Raw genomic sequence first — 21,191 nt, forward strand, 5'->3', positions numbered from 1 at the left:
TTAGTATTATTATTTTAATTCTCTTCTCTATATTAGCATTCTATATCTTTTTCTGCTGTTTTGCTAGTTCTTTTCCTAAATCGATGCAAATGTACTAAGAAATGATGATCATACATCTATGTGATGATACTAAGAATTACTGAGTGCATGTGTAGAATGGAATGATTTCTAAATGTTGTGTTAATTTCTTTTTTTTTTTGATTAATAAAAAAATTAAAAAAAAAAAAAGGAATATCTATCCAATGATTCAGTAATCAAAACCATCCCTTAAATTCTGATTTATTGGTTACAACACTTTTGGGGATCTTTGGTGGAAGATAAGATTCCTTGGTACTTGTGTTGGTTTGAAATAATGTATGTACCCTAGAAAAGCCATGTTTTAATGCTAATCCCATTTTGTAAAGACAGCCGTTTCTTCTAATCCCTATTCAGTACTGTATGTTTGAAACTGTAATTAGATCATCTCCCTGGAGATGTGGTTTAATCAAGAGCGCTTGTTAAACTGAATTAGCTGGAGGCATGTCTCCACCCATTTGGGTGGGTCTTGATTAGTTTCTGAAGTCTTATAAAAGAAGAAACATTTTGGAGAATGAAAGAGATTCAGAGAGAGCAGAGCAGAATGACACAGCCACGAGAAGCAGAGTCCACCAGCCAGCGACCTTTGGAGATGAAGAAGGAAACTGCCTCCCGGGGAGCTTCATGAAGCAGGAAGCCAGGAGAAGAAGCCAGCAGATGACTCTGTGTTCGCCATTTGCCCTTCCAGATGAGAGAGGAACCCTGACCGTGTTCACCATTTGCCTTTCCTGATGAGAGAGAAACTATGTTCGCCATGGCCCTTCCACTTGAGAGAAAAACCCTGAACTTCATCAGCCTTCTTGAACCAAGGTATCTTTCCCTTTGATTGGACATTTCTATAAACTTGCTTTAATTGGGACATTTTCTCAGTCTTAGAACTGTAAACTAGCAATTTATTAAATTCCCCTTTTAAAAAGTCAAAAAAAAAAAAAAGAGTTAGGTGACAAATCAGTAATCTAATTTTATGTCTAAAGGAACTAGAAAAACAAGAGTAAGTTAAACCCAAAATTAGCAGAAGGAAAGAAATAGTTAGATTAGATTGGAGATAAATGAAATAGGAACAGAAAAAACAATAGAAGCAAGAAATCAGAGTTGATTTTTTGAAAAAAATCATAAAATCAACAAATATTAGCTATAATAACAAAGAGAAAAAGAAAAAGAGGACTCAAATAACTGAACTCATGAATGAGATTGGGGACTTTACTACCAACCTTACTGAAATATAAAGGATTATAAGAAGGTACTATGAATAATTGTATGCCAACAAATTAGAAAACCTAGATGAAATGGATAAATTCCTAGAAACATACAATTACCTAAACTGATTCAAGGGGAAATAGAAAATCTTAACAAACACACAACAAGAGATCAAATTGGTGATTAAAAAAAAAGAACTCCCCAAAAAGGGAATTCCAGGACTGGATGGATTCATTGCTAAAATCTAGCAGCTATTTAAAGAGGAATTAACACCATTTATTCTCAAACTCTTTCAAAAATTAGAACAGGAGGGAAACCTCCTAACTCATTCTGTGAGGGCAGGATTACCCTGATGCCAGACAAATACAGCACAAAAAAAAGAAAATTATAGTCTAGTTTCCTTTGTGACCATAGAAGCAAAACTCTCAATCCAGTAGAAGGAGTTATACAGCATAATAAAGTGGAATTTATTCCAAGAATGCAAGGCTGTTTCAATATGAGAAAAGCAATCTATGTAATATACCACATTAATAGAATGAAGGGGGAAAAACACATTATTATCTCAGTTGATGCAGAAAAGGTGTTTGACAAAATCCTACATCCTTTCATGGACAAACACTCAGAAATCTAGGATTAGAAGAAAATTTCCTCAACATGCTAAGAGGTGTTTATGAAAAACCAATAACAAACATCATGCTCAATGGTGAAAGACTGAAAGCTTTCCTCCTAAGATCAAGAGCAAGCCGAGAATACCTGTTGTCACCACTGTTATTCAGCATTATACTGAAAGTTCTAACCAGAGCAATCAGGCAAGAAAAATAAATAAAAGGCATCCAGATTGGAAAGGAAGATGTAAAACTATCCCTCTTCACATATGACCCGATCCGATGTTTAGAAAAATCTCAAAAGAATCCATAAGAAAGTCTCTAGAACCAATAAATTCAGCAGAGACGCAGGCTACAAGACAAACACACAAAAATCAGTTGTATTTCTACACTCCAGTTATTGGAAAAAGAAATTAAGGAAACAATTCTATTTACAATAGCATCTAAAAGAATAAAATACTTAGGGAGATTAAGTTTTACCAAGGAAGTGGAACTTGTATACTGATAACTATAAAACATGGTTGAAAGAAACTATAGAAGACCCAAATAAATGGAAAGACATTTTTATTTCATGGATTGGGAGATTAATATCATTGCTACCCCAAGCAATCTACAAATGTAATGTAATCCCTATCAGAATTTTACACAAATGGAAAAGCCCATCCTCAGATTCATATGGGATTGCAAGGGTTCCCCAGTAGCTTAAGAAGTCTTGAAAAAGAAAACCAAAAATGGAGGACTCATACTTCCTGATTTCAAACTTACCACAAACTGACAGTAATTAAAACATTGTGGTACAGATCTAGACACATAGACCAGTGAAAAAGGATTGAGAACCCAGAAATAAACCTTTGCATCTATGGCCAGTTAATTTTTGACAAGAGTTCCAAGTACATCCAATGAGGAAAGAATTTTCTCTTCTGCAAATGGTGCTGTAACAACTGGAATTATACATAGAAAAGAATGATTCATCCCTTACTTCTCACCATACAAAGATTAATTCAAAATGGACCAACAACGTAAATATAAGAGATAATGCTATGTCTTATACACAGGGAAATTTTAGGAGCTTGTACTTGGGTATGGATTCTTCGATTTTATAACAGAAGCATGAACGACAAGAAAAAATAGATAAATAGGACTTCGTCAAAATTAAAAAACTTCAGTACATCAAAGGACACTTATCAAGCAAGTGAAAAATCCTGCTGAGAGGGTGAAAATGTTTGGAAGTCATATCTGATTAGAGTTTAATATCCAAAAAATATAAGGAACTCCTGTAACTCAACAACAAAAAGAAAACAGCTCAATTTAAAAATGAGCTAAGGATTTGAACTGATATTTCTCCTAGGAAGATATACAAATGGGCAATAAGCACATGAAAAGATACTCAACATTATTAGCCATTAGAGGAAGGCTAATCAAAACTATGAGTTACCACTTCATCCACTGGGATGGCTGTTTTTTTTTTTTTTTAAAAAAAGAGAGTTACAAGTATTGATGAGGACGTAGAGAAATAGGAATGCTCATACATTGTGATGGGAATATAAAATGGTGTAGCCTCTGTGAGAAACAGTTTGCCTGTTCCTCAGAAAGTTAAGTATAAGATTGCCATATGACCTGGCAATCACACTTCTAGATATATGCCCCAAAGGTTTAAAAAAACAAAGATTTAAAAACAAAGATCCCTATATATCAATGTTCATAGCAGTATTATTCCCTATATTCAAAAGGTGGAACCCAGTTGTCCATTAACAAATGAATGGATAAACAAAGTATGGTATATTCATACAATGTTATTTAGCTGTGAAAAAAATGAAGTGCTGATACATGCTACAATATAAATGAACCTTGAAGATACCATGTTGAGTGGAATAAGCCAGACACAAAAGGACAAATATTACGTGATTTCTCTAATGCAGAGTACTTTAAGCAAATTCACAGAGACAGAAAACATGATTGTGATTATCATGGGCAGAGGAGTAGGGCATGATTGCTTAATGAATACAAGTTTCCATATGGGATGATGAAAATGTTCTGTAAATAGATAGTGGTAAAAGTAATAGAAAATTGTCAGTGTACTTCATGTCACAGAATTGTAAACTTAAAACTGGTTAAAATGATTTTTATGTTATAGTTTACCACAATAAAGCTATTTAAATGTTCATGTTTAAAAAGCCACAGGCCACTCATCTAAACCTGAGAGCATTAGTTGTTCGAGGGTCATAATGAAGTTAGCACCAGTGTGATTCACGGAATCTGTTTGACCACACTATTCAAGTGATGGGATGTTGGTCCTTCTTAAAGTACAGTGTAAAAGACCTGAGTGCAGTATATCATAATTAAATAATAGTAGAATATTCAATGGCTAGAGAGTGGTGTTTCTACTTGGTGAACTATTAAGCATCCATTAAAACATAGAAAGGTCACACAGCAATAGGAAAAATTTATGAAATGTCAGATGAGTATACAGTTTTGTATATGTGGAAAATTAAAAAAAAATGGAAGGGGACATGAACAGTAAAACATGGTGAGGACAAAGGTAACACTTTTCCTTTCAATATTTAAAAAAAATGTTTTATCAAACAAAAATGTAAGTGGAAAATTTGCCACTTAGAACAATTTACCATCACTTTAGTTTTTTTTTAAGATTTTACAGTAGTGACAAAATTGAATTTTAATTTGTGCTCATTTTCCTTGATATAAACTATATAGCTTCTGAAGATTCTCACAATAAATTGTAGTTTTCATTAGATACCTAAAAGTAATTGTAAGAATATAACTTCCCCATATGGAGAAGGCCTGATATTCTCCAAGCAGTGAGGACAGCAAAATCAATAGGTCAAACCCTTAATCTTGGAGTTTGTTCATATGAAACATACCCCTGCAAAGGATAGGCTAAGCCTATTAGGCAAGAGTCACCCCCAGAGAATCTCTTTTGTTGCTCAGCTGTGGCCTATCTCTCGGCCAACACAGCAGGCAGACTCAATGCCCTCCCCCGTTCTACGTGGGACATGACTCCCAGGGGTGTAAACCTCCCTGGCAGCGTGGGATGGAAATCCTAGAACGAGCTGGGACTCAGCATCAAAGGATTGAGAAAACCTTCTCAACTAAAAGGGGGAAGTGAGGAATGAGACAAAATAAAGTATCAGTGGCTGAGAATTTCAAATAGAATCGAAAGGTTATCCTGGAGGTTATTCTTACACATATAGATAACTCCTTTTTAGTTTAAGGTGTATTAGAGGGTCTAGAGGGAAGTGCCTGAAACTGTAGAGCTGTGGTTCCAGTAGCCATGTTGCTTTAAGATGATTGTATATGTTATAGCTTTTGCAAGTAACTGTGTGATTGTGAAAAACGTTTTATCTATGGTATGGACAGATGAGTAAAAAATATGGACTAAAAATAAATAGATAATAGGGGGAACAAATGTTAAAATAAATTAGGTAGAGGGAAATACTAGTGGTCAATCAGAGTGAGGGGTAAGGGGTATGGAATGTATGAGTTTTTTATTTTTATCTCTTTTTCTGGAGTGATGTAAATGTTCTGAGAAATGATCATCGTGATGAATATACAACTATGTGATGATATTGTGAGCCATTGATTGCATACCAAGTATGGAATATTCATACGTTAAGAATGTTCATATTGTATGTTGGTTGATTTTATTAATAAAAATTAAAAAAATAAAGTAATTGTAAGAAAACTGAAATAAGTTAATGCAGTGCTGGTCCTTATATAATTTAATAACTTTTAGAATTATTAAGTTGTCCATGATTAGTTGTTTATATAAAAATCTTTTCCTAGTGTGAGGCAGATTATTATCAGTGTAGCTAGCTATTATGTATTTGATTTGGTTTTAAGAGAAAAAGGAATAAATTCTTTTTATTAGTCACAAACAGTATTGCATTAGAGTTTTCATGAAAGTCTTTAAAGGGCAGTAAAGAATCACCAAATTGACTGACCAAGAACTAAAAGAAATGGGCAGAACTCAATATTGCTTGTTTCTGGTCAGGGAAGCATTGTGGAATTGGAGTTAGAGTGGGATTGGTTTGAAGAAAGAGTCTAAGTTTTACCCTTTCTTCCTCTGATTGTTCTAATTTATGTAGTAATAATATATTTGTATATTAGTTGTATATTTAAAATTAATTTCTTTAATTCTTGCTAACGTTCTGTGAGCCAAATTCCACTTCAGTTCTGTGGTAGAATTATAATCTCTTAGGATGAATAATCTGGTATGAATTGCAAGATCTGCTTTGCTTCCCTCTCCCTCATTTTTTGAAAAATAATTTGTCCTGTTCCAAAATAATTTTTGGCAAGCAAGTTTACCTACACTTTACATTTTGGCCAAGAAGTAAGATATTGCTGTGTGTGATAATTTTGACGCCCTCCTTACTTGAGGGTTAACTATGTTCCATAGAGTTCTTGGATATTTATTAGTCATTTTGTTTCTTGAGCAGTTTTTTTACATGAATATGTATATTTATTCTGAATTAATCGGTCATTTAATTTTATGTGTGCCATTTAATGTGAGAATGATAAGAATAATGTGATTTCATTCTATGTACAGTTTTGATCTGTCAGCCATTATTTCCCCAGGGACTGAGTTTTCTGGGTTTTTTTTTTTTTTCTTCTTTCTCTTTTTACTATAGATAAGGCTACAATTAAAGTAGCTCCATTTTTTAATTGGTATTTATAAAATATATACCCAGTGTTATGGTTGCTAAAAATTTTTTTTGAGTGAAAGTGTTCTCTCTCCTTTTTCCCTCTTAAAATTCAGGCTTTGCTGGTTCTTCATCAGTTAGATAGCATCGATCTGTGGAATCCTGATGCTCCTGTAGAAACATTTTGGGAGATTAGGTATACATACTCTTATTTTTAAATTCAATTGTTCGTATTAATTTTAATTTTTAAATGTTAACTATTTTGTGTAACTTTATTCATGTGTATCTTTAGAGTTTTATGGTTTCATATTTTATTTTACTTGAAAATATTAATTAAAATATTTCTTTGTTTTAATTGTTAGAGAAATGTCACCACAACATAGAAGATAAATTTCGAAACTCATGTTGCATTTTATCACCCAACCATAAGTACTGTCTTTTGGTGAATTCTCTTCTATTTCAGAATTCTACATAATTACAATTGTGTTTTTAATACATTTTCACAGTTGTAAGCGTAGAGTGTTAAAATTTTGTAACTCTAATAGTAAACAATATTTCAGTTTTTTAAACTGTGACCTCTCATAAATTTTTGTAGAATTTTATAATGTATCTCCAAGGTTATGTAAATTATTACCTTTTAATGAGCACAAAGGCAACACCTTGAGGAAAATGCAGATGAGTAAGCCTCAGGTTTTGCCTTCTTCTTATCATGGCCTGGGTGCACTAAGTCACTTGGGAGCTGAGTTAAAATCGCAGACTCTAAACTAGCGCTCTCTCATAGTAATATATTATGACCCACATATGTTATTTAAAATTTTCTAGTTGCCATATGAACGAGTAAAAAGAAAGATTAAATTAATTTTGACAATGCATTTTATTTAACCTAGTTTCTCTAAAATATTATTTCAACATGTAATAAATGTAAAAGTTTTTAACATGACTAGTGGCTGCTGAATTCGTGTACCTCCAGAGCAGGGATCAGCAAACTTTTTCTTTAATGGGCCAGATGGTAAATATTTTAGGCTTTGTGAGCTGTACAATCTGTCAAAAGTATTCAGTTCTGCTGTTGGACCATGAAAGCAGCCATAGGCACTATGTAAATGAAGGACATAGCTGTTTTCCATTAAAACTTTATTTACAGAAGTAGGCAGAGGCTGGGTTTGGCATGGCATGCAGGCCTGTTTTAGTTTGCTAAAGTTGCTAAAATGCAATATACCAGAAATGGGTTGACTTGTACAATGGGGATTTATTAACTTACAAGCTTTCAGTTCTTAGAAGAGTGGAGTGGTGACCAGACTCTCCCCGTTCCCTGGGAAATGTGCTCTACTCTCTCTGAAGACTGGGGCAACACCACTCTTCCTGAACAACAGGGGTGTCCAAGTTCTTTGTGATTCGCTAGGCATCTGAGAACCCTGGGATGGTAATACTCTTCCTGAACAACAAATGGAAGGTCTGCCCTCTACAAGCATTGGAGCATACTTACCCTTCCCACATACATGGGTGGGTCCACTCTCCTGGCTTGGGTGTCTTTGCTCCAGACATCACCTTCTCTGGTTCTGCCTTTGAAGTCATTTTTCCTTCAATTTGTCCCTTGTCTGTCTCTTTTACTACAGGCTAGCAGTGGTTCCATTCATACAGATTTCACAAAAAAAACTTGATGGTTTTGCATGCAGAATACATGGGTCCCAACCTTCAGACAATAGGATGTTCCATAAACTCTTCTGGGATAACTGTGTTTCCAATCCTGACTTGTTCTGAAAAGGCTGACTGCATTTATGTTCATTTAAACCTTCACATGAGGCACTATTTTCTGGGGGACTTGCTTTCCAGAAGCTCAGAATTTTCCAAATCTTCAGTTTCTGGTTTCTTTATACTCAGGAATTCAGTACTCTGCTTATCCTTTTCCTCTTGGATTTTACTATAAGCTGCAATGAAAAGCCCAGCTGCACTTTCCACATTTAGTTTGGGAATCTCCTCAGCTAATTCTGCCTTCCATCCAGCAAAGGACTCGTTTTGCCAAGTTCTCTGCCGCTTTAAAACAACGATCACCTTTTTTTCCAGTTGGAAATGACCCATTCATCATTTTTGGATAAGGCCTCATTGGAAGTACCCTTGGAATCCATTTTTCTATCAGCAGTCTCTTCAAAGAAATCTGGACCTTTTCTATTAAGCACCTCATAGTTCTTCCTGAATCTTATCCATTTATAAAGCCATTCCAGCATTTTTGGTATTTACAATTTCAGCACCGCACTTCTGGTACCAGAATATGTTTTAGTTTATTAACATTGCCAAATTGCAATATACCAGAAATGGGTTGGCTTTTACAGTAGGGATTTATTAGCTTACAGGCTTGCAGGTCTGAGGCCATGAAAATGTCCATATCAAGGCATCAGCATGCAGTGCTTTCTCCCCAAAGACTAGCTACTGATGACCTTAGAGTCCTCTATCATATGGCACGATACATGGCAGGTATCTGCTTGTCTCTCCCTTCTCTTTTGAGCGTCATTGCTTTCTATTTGTTGCTTCCATGGCTTTCTCAGCTTCTGTTTCCTTTCTGTTTTCTGTCTCTCTTAGCTTTTGTCTGTGTCTCTTTCAGTTTCTCTTATAAAAGACTGCAGTAAAAGGATGAAAACCTGCATAGGGCAGGCCTTAACCAAAATAACCTAATCAAGAGGTCCCACCCACTGTAGGTCTACCCTCACAGGAAGGGATTAAGTTGGAAACATGATCTTTTCTGGGGTCCATAAAATCAAGGCCATAGTTTGCTGACCCTTGCCCTGGTTTATATGCAGTCTAAACTATGCACATGGTCTATCATTTTCAAGTTCACTGCAAGGATGGGATGCATGAATGAAACAGTGTTTGGAGAGTAGCATTTTTTTCCTTTGATATGATACTGTTACACTTTGATTACCATTTTTCTAAAACAACCCTAGAAGGGAAAATAAGCTGCTCTAAGTATGTATACATTATGAATACATGTATACATTATGAATAACATTCTTATGTACTGATTCTATTTGTGGTAGGTTATGTATTGACCATGCTGATAACAATGAACTTTATGTTACTGCAGCTCACAAATGCTTTTTTACATCTGCAAGAAATTAACTAGCCATCAGATGCTTAGTAGTACAGAAATTCTCAAATGGTTGCGGGAAATTTTGATCTGCAGGAATAAATTTCTTCTGAAAAATAAGGTAAACAAATGACATTTTAAAAAATGGAAGAATATTTGGAATGGTAATGGAAGTGGTTAAGGAAGTGTTTATTACCCCAATTAGATTCTACTCCATCACCTCTCTACTACAGTGTCCTCAAGAGAAATGTACACAGGACAGTGACTGAGAAATCAACATTTGATGAATCCTTATTCTGAGACTTTGTTCCTAAAGCTACAATGTTGGTGAATGCTAGGAAGTTAAGCAGGACTCTGTTAAGCCTACCTTTAACTGTGTAGCTAAAGGTCATTGTTGAGGATCAAATTTATGGATCGGCTGGGTTATGGTGGACCCCAAAGTAGGATGAGGAGCATATTCCATTTTTCCATTCAAGTTCATATATAAGACTAGAATCTTATGGCTAGAGAATGTTATCTACTAGGAGCTTAAGGAAAGAGGTTGAAACCTCAATCTAGGTTTATTTCTATTCCTTCCTTAAAAGTTCCACCTCTTGAAAATATCAGGAGTCTTCTTCCTTGGGGTGGAGTGAAATTTCATGATCCTAAACTATTGAAACAGAGAAAAGGTTGTGGTAGATAGGAAAAAGCCTTAACTTTCTTTTAGCATATTTTTTCTATAATTAGTCAATAGATTAAAAAGTTCTTCTATTCATGGCATGGTTTTAGGAATACTTGATTTCATGAGTTTTTATCCAATTCTACAATCATAGCCATGAGAGGCTTTAAAAACTGCCAGACTCATGCTTTTTAGTATACTACACAGCTTGTTAAATATTCTTCCTTAGAAATGGTGGTTTTATTCACATCTGACTTATGTGTATGTATTAATATACTGAAATTTTGTTATTCCAAAGATGAGGAAAGTGATAAGACTGCAGCACTTTATGCCCTTGGCCATGGTGTAATTTTCCAGGTTACAAACATTAGTAATACAGTAATGACTCTGTAGTATCCTGATCAACAAACTCACTCTTGTAATATACTTGGCATATATGCCAATGTTAATTGCTGGTTCAGAGGAACTTAATTTCGAAAGTCAATTTCCAGTTATCCTGACATGGCAAGGAACAGTTACAAAGAGAACCCAAATAATCATTTATAGTTGACTGTGAAATGTATTATTTTTCATATAGTAGATTTATGTTGGTGTTTTGCTTGTGTCCATGTTATATTTAATTTACATTTCTGGAATCTGCTGTTTTTGATGATTTGGAGGGTGGAAACATGAGAGGAATTTCAGGACCTTGAGCAAATGCTATTTGTTCCAATAGGTTTTTAATGAATGTTCCTCAAGGTAGGGGATGGGAGGAGAGGTTTTCAGGATAATGTTAAATAGTAAGACAACTCATATTTAGTATTTATTTCTCTTGGTTGTCGTTTCAGTATAGTTTATTTTTTCTTTCTAGCAGGCGGACAGAAGTTCCTGTCACTTCCTCTTTCTTTATGGGGTAGGATGTGATATTCCTTCTAGTGGAAATCCCAGTCACATGTCCATGGATCATGAAGAATTACTGCGTACCTGGACTCCTGGAGCCTCTCTCAGGAAGGGAAAAGGAAACTCATCCATGGTAAACAACTTCTTTTGTACTTTTCCTGAATCATTATTTGTGCTCTGTATTTTTTTTTAAATAATATTTGACAAATTGCAGCTAGATAATTTAGTATAGTAGTTAAGAACAGTTTAGATTCTAATTTTATCACAGCTCTTTCTGGAACCTTGCACAAGTCTTTTAACATCTCTGTGTCTCACCTTCCTCAACTTTAAAATAAGTTAATAATCCCTCCTCAGAGTTGTGAAGAATAAATGAGAAATATAAATAGCTCTTGACTGAGTATTTGATGTAAGTGATGACTGCTGAGTATAATTATTATAAACCTCTGCCCTATAAGAAAGACTGTTTATCCCCCAGAATTTTACTAAATTGTACCGATTAACAATAGTAAATTTTTACTGGGACAAATCAGATCATTTTGCCTGATGTTATAGATAAATGTTTCTGTGATTTTTGATTAATAATTCCTTTTAAAAGTAAACCGCAGCAAAATGAAAATTGAAAATCATTACAAAAGAGTTTCTTTTCAAAGCCAAAGCTTTTTTTTTAACTATCCTTTATTTTTAATATCCTTCTGTTTAATTCCTTCTGTTGAGGAAGAAAAAATTAACAATAGCATGGTATTTACTATTGTCTACTTTGCCTCCAGAATTTGCATTTATTTTACAAGTGAGTTTTTTTCATTTCGTGTGTTGGGGATATGTAATCCAGAATTGAATACACCTTCTACAGAAAATTTTAGTTCCTATTTGTGTCCTCATTTCATCCGTGCTCCATTGTACTTATTTTATTTCTTCCCTCCAGTAGGTAGATAAAATTTCCTTTTCCTTTGTCATTGCTAATAGACTGCGAAGTTCATTATATTTTTCATGTGGTAGATTTATGTTGATGATATTTTACTTGTATCCATTTTAGACCTAATTTACTGAAATCTGGGGTAGGATAATACATAATTGATTTTAAATCGGTCATATAATCTCATTCCTTTTTCAAACAAGATATTTTGGGGGACTGAAAATTCCTATCATAATTAAAAGAGAAAGCTTTATGGGTTATTGTGTGCAGATATATATGGTCCACAGTTTATTGGATTGTTGGATTTTGTAAATACCCAAAAGTCGCAAACATATCCCCCCACCTACTGATTCCTAGGATAGTGCAGCAGGGTACAGTGGAACCCCATCGATATGCCGACAAGCCCAGACCAAGCTAGAAGTGGCCCTGTATATGTTTCTTTGGAACCCTGACACTGAAGCTGTTCTGGTTGCCATGTCCTGTTTCCGCCATCTCTGTGAGGAAGCAGATATCCGATGTGGAGTGGATGAAGTCTCGGTGCACAACTTTTTGCCCAACTATAACACATTCATGGAGTTTGCCTCTGTTAGCAATATGATGTCAACAGGTAAATCTGGAAATGGTTTTTCATTCGGTCTGCTTTGAATCACGTATTGATTGTGCTAGGAATGTAGGCATGTGTTTCAAGTTACTACTTGTATTTGCTTACCTGAAATCCTTTCCTGAATAAGGTAGGGTAAAAAAATAAATAGCATTTGAAATAAGTTGTTAGCTCCTCCCTGTTTTTTTTGGGGGGGAGGGGGGAGGGTACATTGTCTGAAACTTGAACCTGCATCTCCCACATGGAAGGCAAGCATTCTACCACTGAACCGTGCACTCCTCACTAAATTTTAAATATGCCATACATTTGTTAATTATCTATACAGTAATCTGTACTGCCAGTTATAGATTATATAATTTACTCTGCTTGAACTGTATGTATGCAGTGAAATTTTAAACACATTCTCATATGATTTTGAGTGAGTATGACTGGGTATAGCTCTTTTACACTATGGGCATTGTGAAGTACCAGTTAAATGCCTTTTCCGTGGTGCTGGTGAAAGGAAGTTTTCAGCTGTATCATTTGAAGCATTTGTTCCATTCCTCCTGTGCTGCTTTTGGATTGGTCTTGTCAAGTTCTTCATTGACAAGCCAGGGCTGTAAGTACAGTGTCATGATTTGCTGTTGTCTTTGCTTAGGAAGAGCAGCACTTCAGAAAAGAGTGATGGCACTGCTGAGGCGCATTGAACATCCCACTGCAGGAAACACTGAGGTATGCCCTTAGTGACAGAAACACCCCTCCTAGCCCCCACCCTCAATTTTGGAAGCTTTATTTTATGTGTATGTGACCAGGAAGAGCTTTTGAAAGAAATCTAAGACATGTGCATATACAAGTAAGATATTCTACTTGTACTGTTCATCAAGTTTTGAAACTTTGGTGTTAGGTTGATTTTTGGTTCTAGGCTTAAAGTTGCTTTCAAGTGGTAATTGCCTTCATTTTAGGCTTGGGAAGATACACATGCAAAATGGGAGCAAGCTACAAAACTAATCCTCAACTATCCAAAAACCAAAATGGAAGATGGCCAGGTGAGTTTATAAAGTTGATTTTTATCTAGTAATTGATACGCTAAATGTATCTTCTTCACTCCAGCAATCTTTTATGATTCATTTTTCTTTTCTTTCTTTTTTTTTGTGTGTGTATGGGTTGTTTGGGAATCGAACCCAGGTGTTCTACATGGCAGGAGAGAATTCTACCACTGAACTACCCATTCACCCTGATTCACTTTTAGTATAATAAAAATGTGGTATTAAAATTCATATTGAATAAAAAAAAAACTAAGAAAATGAAAAAGATAAAGAAAACCTAAGAAAATAAAAAAAAACAACAGGAAAAAAATTAATAAAACTTATATTGCGTTTTTATTCACTTAGACCTGTGCTAATATGGTACCCATGAAGCACTTGAGGCTATTTAAATTTAAATTATATATAATTAAAATTCAGTTCCTGATTCTCACAGTAACCATATTCCAAGTACTCTAGCCACATATGGCTAGTGGCAACAATATTGGACAGCATAGATATAAGACATTCTCATCATCCCAGAAGTATTGGAAAGCACTGAGCTAGAGAACATTCCTTAACCCTCTTTCTCCCTCACAGCATTTTCAGGGAAAGGGTGACAGAGGTAAAAAATAAAATAAAATTCAAACAATTCATCTTGCTATTGTATGAGGGTATTCTAATTAAGAGATCTGGTGGGCAGAAGATTGAAGTTAAATGTTGAATAAAATTTTAAAATTTGGACATTTTATTCAACATGCACTGTTACCCCAGAAATCAGCAATTAATTGCTATTTGTGTGTATTTGATTTGTAATGCTCATACTGCTCTCATTATGGGGCATTTTAGAAAAACTAGTTATTTTCCTTTTGCTTTTTTCCTCATCATGCTTAATTACATCAAGAAAGAAAAGTTATGTTTTCATGTAGCAAAAATGTGTACTTGCTTTTGTTATTTGGAGAGGACACGTGATTTTAGAATCAAAGCTTTTTTTTAATAGCAGCTTTTTTGACATATTCATATACCATACAGTTGTTCCATCTAAGGTGTACAATTCATTGGCTTTTAATATATTCATAGTATTGTAAAACCATCATCATAATTTATTTTTGAACATTTTTATCACCTCAAAAAGAAACCTACACTTTTTAGCTATCACTGGCCACCCATAATTGCCCCCCCTTCCCCAGCCCTAAATACCTTTGAATCTGTTTTTTCTATATACGTATTTACCTTTTCTGGGCATTTCATATAAATGGCATTATAGAATACATAATGCTTTGTGTCTGGCTTCTTTCATTTAGCATAATGTTTTCAAGGTTCATCCATGTGAATCAAAGCTTTTTAAAAGAAGTTTGATATTCTGGGTTGATTATATGTGTCTAGCTATGACAAGATTAATAGTGTCTCTTTTTAAAAATATATATAGTAATATCAAGTTTTAATATTTAAAATTTAAAGTGTATACTTCTGTCATGGAAGAAACATTGAGTCAAGAGTACTTTGTCAAGTCTCTTAACCAATTTAGGTTGGATTCATGCTTTCTACAAAATTTTGTATTTAGGCTGCTGAAAGCCTTCACAAGACTATTGTTAAAAGGCGAATGTCTCATGTAAGTGGAGGAGGATCCATAGATTTGTCTGACACAGACTCCCTACAGGAATGGATCAACATGACTGGCTTCCTTTGTGCCCTTGGGGGAGTGTGCCTGCAGCAGAGAAGCAGTTCTGGCCTGGCAACCTATAGCCCACCCATGGGCCCAGTCAGTGAACGTAAGGGTTCCATGATTTCAGTGATGTCCTCTGAGGGAAACGCAGACACCCCTGTCAGCAAATTTATGGATCGGCTGCTGTCCTTAATGGTGTGTAATCATGAGAAAGTGGGACTTCAAATACGGACCAATGTTAAGGATCTGGTGGGTCTAGAATTGAGTCCTGCTCTTTATCCAATGCTATTTAACAAATTGAAGAACACCATCAGCAAGTTTTTTGACTCCCAAGGACAGGTAATGTGTTCTCTTCTTTATTTTCACCTTTCCTATGAATACATTGACTCAGTTGAAATAATTAGACCTTTATCTTTGAGATTATTTAAATTAGGCTCTGGCATGAGCATTAAGTCACAATTTTTTAAAATACAGGCAAAAACTTATAGAGAGGGAATGTAGAAAGAACGAGTCATCTAATATTTGCTTCTTAAGAACTATACTGTGTAGATATGCCAGGGGGAGTGAATGTAGGTATGAGTGTCTGAGTCTGTCTGTGTACCTGCTTGGGTATATGCCTGTGAGGCATTTTTTTGTTTAATACTTAGGTTAGGCAGCTTGGTTTCTTTATGGTCTGTCTTCTGTGCATTGATGGTACAGTATTTCGTTCTTTTTATAGGTTTTATTGACTGACACCAATACTCAATTTGTAGAGCAAACCATAGCTATAATGAAGAATTTACTAGATAATCATACTGAAGGCAGCTCTGAACACCTGGGACAAGCCAGCATTGAAACAATGATGTTAAATTTGGTCAGGTAAGCATTCTACTGAAATGTAGCAGAAACATATTTTAAGAGGTAAGATAAATGTCTATGCTTTGATAATAGTGGTTATTGATGGAATAATTTACCATCCTTTTCTTCATTGTATCCAAGGTAGAGTATATCGTAAGGTAACCAGAAATTGAGTATATTCTCATGAACAAAGATAAGAACTTGTGGTCTTTATAGTTGCATTTAGTCATTTTACTTAGAGATTAAAGCATTTAAAATATCTTGTCATTTGTCTGTATATGATCTTTTTTTTTCTTTTTCTATGTCTAAATAGATATGTCCGTGTGCTTGGGAACATGGTTCATGCAATTCAAATAAAAACGAAACTATGTCAGTTGGTTGAAGTAATGATGGCAAGGAGAGATGACCTCTCATTTTGTCAAGAGATGAAATTTAGGTGAGTTCTCAAAGGGCAAAGCAAGGTCTTATAAATCTTACCTTAAAGTACAGAAAAATTGTAGGCACTTGGTTATCCACTGTGTGTTGGGGGGGAGTAGAAAAGTTGCATTTTAAGAGAAAAATTCTCCATGTCTTTTCAAATTTCCCAAGGCTTTGTATCCATGACAGTACTCCGTTTTACAAAAATTGTATTGTTGTGAGTTAAGAATTTGATTCTCATTCCAAACTGATAACTGTGTAGCTAAAGGTCATTGTTGAGGATCATTATTCAAGTTGCTCCCTGTTGTGCCCTTCAGATTGTTAGATTTATGATAGCAATATTTCTTTATAAATTATCGTGTTACCTGGGTTACTTGGCAAATTATTTGCACAATTAAAGCTCTTGAAAGACTAAAGGTCTGTGAATGTGTCTTTAAAAAAAATTGCTGCTTTCATTTTCTTTACCATTTCATAGGAATAAGATGGTAGAATACTTGACAGATTGGGTGATGGGAACATCAAACCAAGCAGCAGATGATGATGTAAAATGTCTTACAAGGTAAAGATAGAGAATAACCATTTATTTAGTATTAGCAAGTTTAGCATAGACATTACTATCATTTCATTATATGTATTTGTACATTTCAAATTGTACATTAATTTTATTTTTATATAAGTTTTTTTTAGCTATCAAACTTTTGTATTTGAATTATAGAAAGATATTAATCTTTAGTTTTTTAAAAAAAACTGAAAGAGTGAGTAAAAACAATTGGGAAAGTGTATACTTTAAAAGTTAATGGATGTCTATTTTGGAATGATAGTTGACAGTTATTGGAAAGGAAGAAATATAAAGCCTTAGTTGTATTTATTTTATAATTAGATGGATAAAGATATTATTTGAGGGACTTAATTGTGTTCAGTTTTCTTTAAAAATAAATGCTTAAGTTTGTTGTAATGATAAGTACTTATTACAAAATATGAAAAAAAGATCAAATATTGTGACTACATAAACATTCACAAATATTTCTTCAATTAAGCCTGGTTGTATAATATATACTTCTGATTTAAGATAGTCATTTGCTAAGATTAGTTTGTAGAAAGCTATCACTGCCCTTTTTCCTATTTGAAAATTTTTTGCATTCTGAGGTTTACATATTAATTCGAATTATATAGGTTATACTAATAATTTGTTTAATGAAATCGATTGTTCCTAAATTTTGTGTGTCTTGTAAGAGGTTTATTTAAGGGAAAGATGGAGTGCAAGAACATGAAAGACTTAGGGTCTCTAAATTTTTTATTCTTCAGGGATTTGGACCAGGCGAGCATGGAAGCAGTAGTTTCACTCCTAGCTGGTCTTCCGCTGCAGCCGGAGGAAGGAGATGGTGTGGAACTCATGGAAGCCAAATCACAGTTATTTCTTAAGTAAATTTCAGTCACCAAAAGCACAAAGCAAAAAGCAAATTAAGCCCCACACTCAGCAAAACAAAGCAAGTGTAACCAAAGGGCAAATTGTTGTATTTGATAAGAACCTACTTGCTTTGGGATTACTGTTATTGGCTATCTCCTAAAATATACCACGTGTGAAGAAATATTCCTCATGACAGGGCTGGGATAGAAAAATAGTCATGTTTTGTAGCTTTTAAATAAAATAATCTGATCAGTGAATTTTTACCAGCAGTAAAACCCAACATATTGCCTTATTAAGTAATTTAAAATGATATTGTCTAAAAGGTTTAGACCACTTATTTTATATGCTGAGTGTGAAAAGTGACACATTTACTAGAAAACAGCGCATCTATTTAGTGCTCATGTTATGTAACATGTACTGGGCTTTGTCAGAATAACATCATATTCATCATATTTACTTCCTAATGAGCCACCCTGAGTGATTACCTCAGGACTGTAGAGAAGGAGATACTCAGGGCCACTCATGTGAGTCACGTGATTTTTTTCAAAATGTCTGTTTAGGTTTCTGGTTGATGTGACCTTCACTTTATAAGGGTCAGTTATTTTATTTCTCAGGTATTTCACATTATTTATGAACCTTTTGAATGACTGTAGTGAAGTTGAAGATGAGAACGCACAAACAGGTGGAAGGAAACGTGGCATGTCTCGGAGGCTGGCATCACTGAGGCACTGTACAGTACTTGCAATGTCCAACTTACTCAATGCTAATGTGGACAGTGGCCTCATGCACTCTATAGGTGAGATAAATTGAAAGCTTCATATATAAATATTAAACCTGGAGAATTGGCATATAAGAAATAAAAATTATTTTGACAAGACTTTGTTAGTAAATTTGCATCTATCTATGTCCATATCAGGCTTAGGTTACCACAAAGATCTCCAGACAAGAGCTACATTTATGGAAGTTCTGACAAAAATCCTCCAGCAAGGTACAGAATTTGACACACTTGCTGAAACGGTTTTGGCAGATCGGTTTGAAAGACTGGTGGAGTTGGTCACCATGATGGGTGATCAGGGAGAGCTTCCTATAGCTATGGCTCTGGCCAATGTGGTCCCTTGTTCGCAGTGGGTAAGTTCATTGGGTAAGTGGGAAAGAAGAATACAAGGCATGTAACAAACACTTTGAAGATAAACGTTTACTGACTGAATTTATGAAATTTTAGAGCTGGAAGAAACTTCAGATATTAAGTGGTTTTCAGCTCTGTTTTTCAGTATCTTGATTAAGAAAAGGTTAGGGAAGTGGTTGGAGCTCTTAGCTCTTATTCTAGTATTCTGCCTCATTCTACCCCACTGAAAAATTCCATTAACACACTGATCGAAAAGAAAATTTAAAACCACTGATCTTGTCTGGTTACCTTAATATATTAGGGTTAAATCTTATAATTGGTTCTTTTTAACGCTGGAACTGGGATCCAGGAATTGTGCCTGTTTACCACCTCCAGTTCACTATTTTTTCTATAATGCCTTGTACAAATATTTATTTCAGCTCAAATGTTTACATTTGAAATTATGATGCTGCTTATTTCAAACACAGTAGACATCATATGGCTAGTTGATCTCTTTTAGTTTAATGAAAACTTTTTCCTAAAACCATACCAATCTTAAATAATAAATGCTAAAACTTTACAAGTTGTCCCTTTCCGTATTAAAAAGCCATTTTGTAAATACTGTACCAAAAATTATTTCAATGTAGTAAATTATAACTAATAAGGAAATCTGTCATTATCTGTAGATTTGTTTCTGCTTAAAAGCTGTAGGATCTTATTCCCTGTAGACTTTATAAATAAAATCCTCAGATTACATCTTCCAAAAGGTTCCTCAGTAAAATTCAAACTCCTTGCCCTGCTTAGCAGGCTCTACCTGATCTGGGCCCCATGTCACCTCTGACATTATCTTGTGCTATTTTCCTTCTTGTTGACTGAATTTAAGCCACACTAACCATCTTCTAATCCTCAAATATATTAGTCTGTTTCCTCCTTAGAGCATTCTTACTGCCACCTGGAATGTTTCGCCTCTGATCTTTTAAATGGCCAACCTCTTGTTATTCACATTTCTGTTCAGATGTTACCTCTCTAGTGAGGCTTTTTCTGGCCATCCAATAAAATAAGTCCCTCAGTCATTCTATCACATTACTTTGTTTGATGTTCACTTTATACAAATAGGAGATTATTATAGTCCTGAGACCAAGCAAGAGCTGGAGGAGTTAGGGGTTAGGGGCCAGATCTTGGCCTTCATTGTCACTGCTTAAATATTGGAGCATCTCTTTCTGTAGCTCTCCACTCAGGATGTGGCTAAACAGTGATTTACTGTCAGATCATTTCTCTTGTGTGTATCCAAAATTGTTACTATAGAAAATTTAAATGGTTTCATTTAGGCAATAAATGGAAATTTCAACCTTTTTTCTCCACTTTTCCACATAAATCTTGGTGATCTTTTGCTGTAGCAAAATCCTGCAGCAGTCTTTCTGTTTTTTGTTGTTTCTCTGCGTAGTTCATGCTAAGTGTTCGCTGAGTTCCCTTGACTATATAAGAAAGAAGTAGAGGTCTTCTGGTGACACAAGTCTTATTCCTGCTCACTGATTTTTGAAGAGTATGATCTGAACTGAACTCTTAATCATCCTCTATTTCTATTCTCTTCCATTTTGTCATTTAATTTGAGCTGAGTCCTAGAGTTTTCCTGTCTCCCGATAAAGCCCAGACCTCCCTAACTTACCTTTAACAGTCCATCTTTAAACTTAACAGCTATTATAGGCATTTTATATAAATAGTCATTTATCATAGACAGATGTGCACAGATACGTCTCAGGAGGGAAAGTTAATCACTCAACTTTGGATTTACTTTTCTGCTAATATTCAACTTCCTGCTTTAAAAATAAGTGGAATTGGGCACATTACCCCATTTTTGTCTTGTTCTCAGGATGAACTTGCTCGAGTTCTGGTCACTCTGTTTGATTCTCGGCATTTACTCTACCAACTGCTCTGGAACATGTTTTCTAAGGAAGTAGAGTTGGCAGACTCTATGCAGACTCTTTTCCGAGGCAACAGCTTGGCCAGTAAAATAATGACATTCTGTTTCAAGGTTTGTGTCTGCCCATTTCTGTTTGTCTTTTTTTTTAATAGAGATATGCCAAGCAATGAT

General features: G+C 34.8%; 1 protein-coding gene across 4 annotated transcripts in view; it reads left to right on the top strand.

Moving 5' to 3' along the window:
* The window catches only part of NF1 (neurofibromin 1), a 354,325-nt gene that overhangs the window by 151,964 nt on the left and 181,170 nt on the right, over nucleotides 1-21,191 (top strand). For 3 of the 4 annotated variants that reach the window (XM_077165250.1, XM_077165252.1, XM_077165253.1), the window contains exons 15-28: nucleotides 6,652-6,731; nucleotides 9,612-9,735; nucleotides 11,123-11,284; nucleotides 12,422-12,671; nucleotides 13,303-13,376; nucleotides 13,607-13,690; nucleotides 15,231-15,671; nucleotides 16,051-16,190; nucleotides 16,483-16,605; nucleotides 17,062-17,145; nucleotides 17,892-18,008; nucleotides 18,609-18,790; nucleotides 18,911-19,122; nucleotides 20,970-21,131. In XM_077165250.1, coding sequence (XP_077021365.1) covers nucleotides 6,652-6,731; nucleotides 9,612-9,735; nucleotides 11,123-11,284; nucleotides 12,422-12,671; nucleotides 13,303-13,376; nucleotides 13,607-13,690; nucleotides 15,231-15,671; nucleotides 16,051-16,190; nucleotides 16,483-16,605; nucleotides 17,062-17,145; nucleotides 17,892-18,008; nucleotides 18,609-18,790; nucleotides 18,911-19,122; nucleotides 20,970-21,131 — 2,235 coding nt within the window. The remainder of the gene's footprint in view (nucleotides 1-6,651; nucleotides 6,732-9,611; nucleotides 9,736-11,122; nucleotides 11,285-12,421; nucleotides 12,672-13,302; nucleotides 13,377-13,606; nucleotides 13,691-15,230; nucleotides 15,672-16,050; nucleotides 16,191-16,482; nucleotides 16,606-17,061; nucleotides 17,146-17,891; nucleotides 18,009-18,608; nucleotides 18,791-18,910; nucleotides 19,123-20,969; nucleotides 21,132-21,191) is intronic. The other variant, XM_077165251.1, reaches the window with a different exon arrangement.

Source organism: Tamandua tetradactyla, chromosome 6 (genome assembly GCF_023851605.1).
Source record: "Tamandua tetradactyla isolate mTamTet1 chromosome 6, mTamTet1.pri, whole genome shotgun sequence".
NCBI lineage: Eukaryota > Metazoa > Chordata > Mammalia > Pilosa > Myrmecophagidae > Tamandua > Tamandua tetradactyla.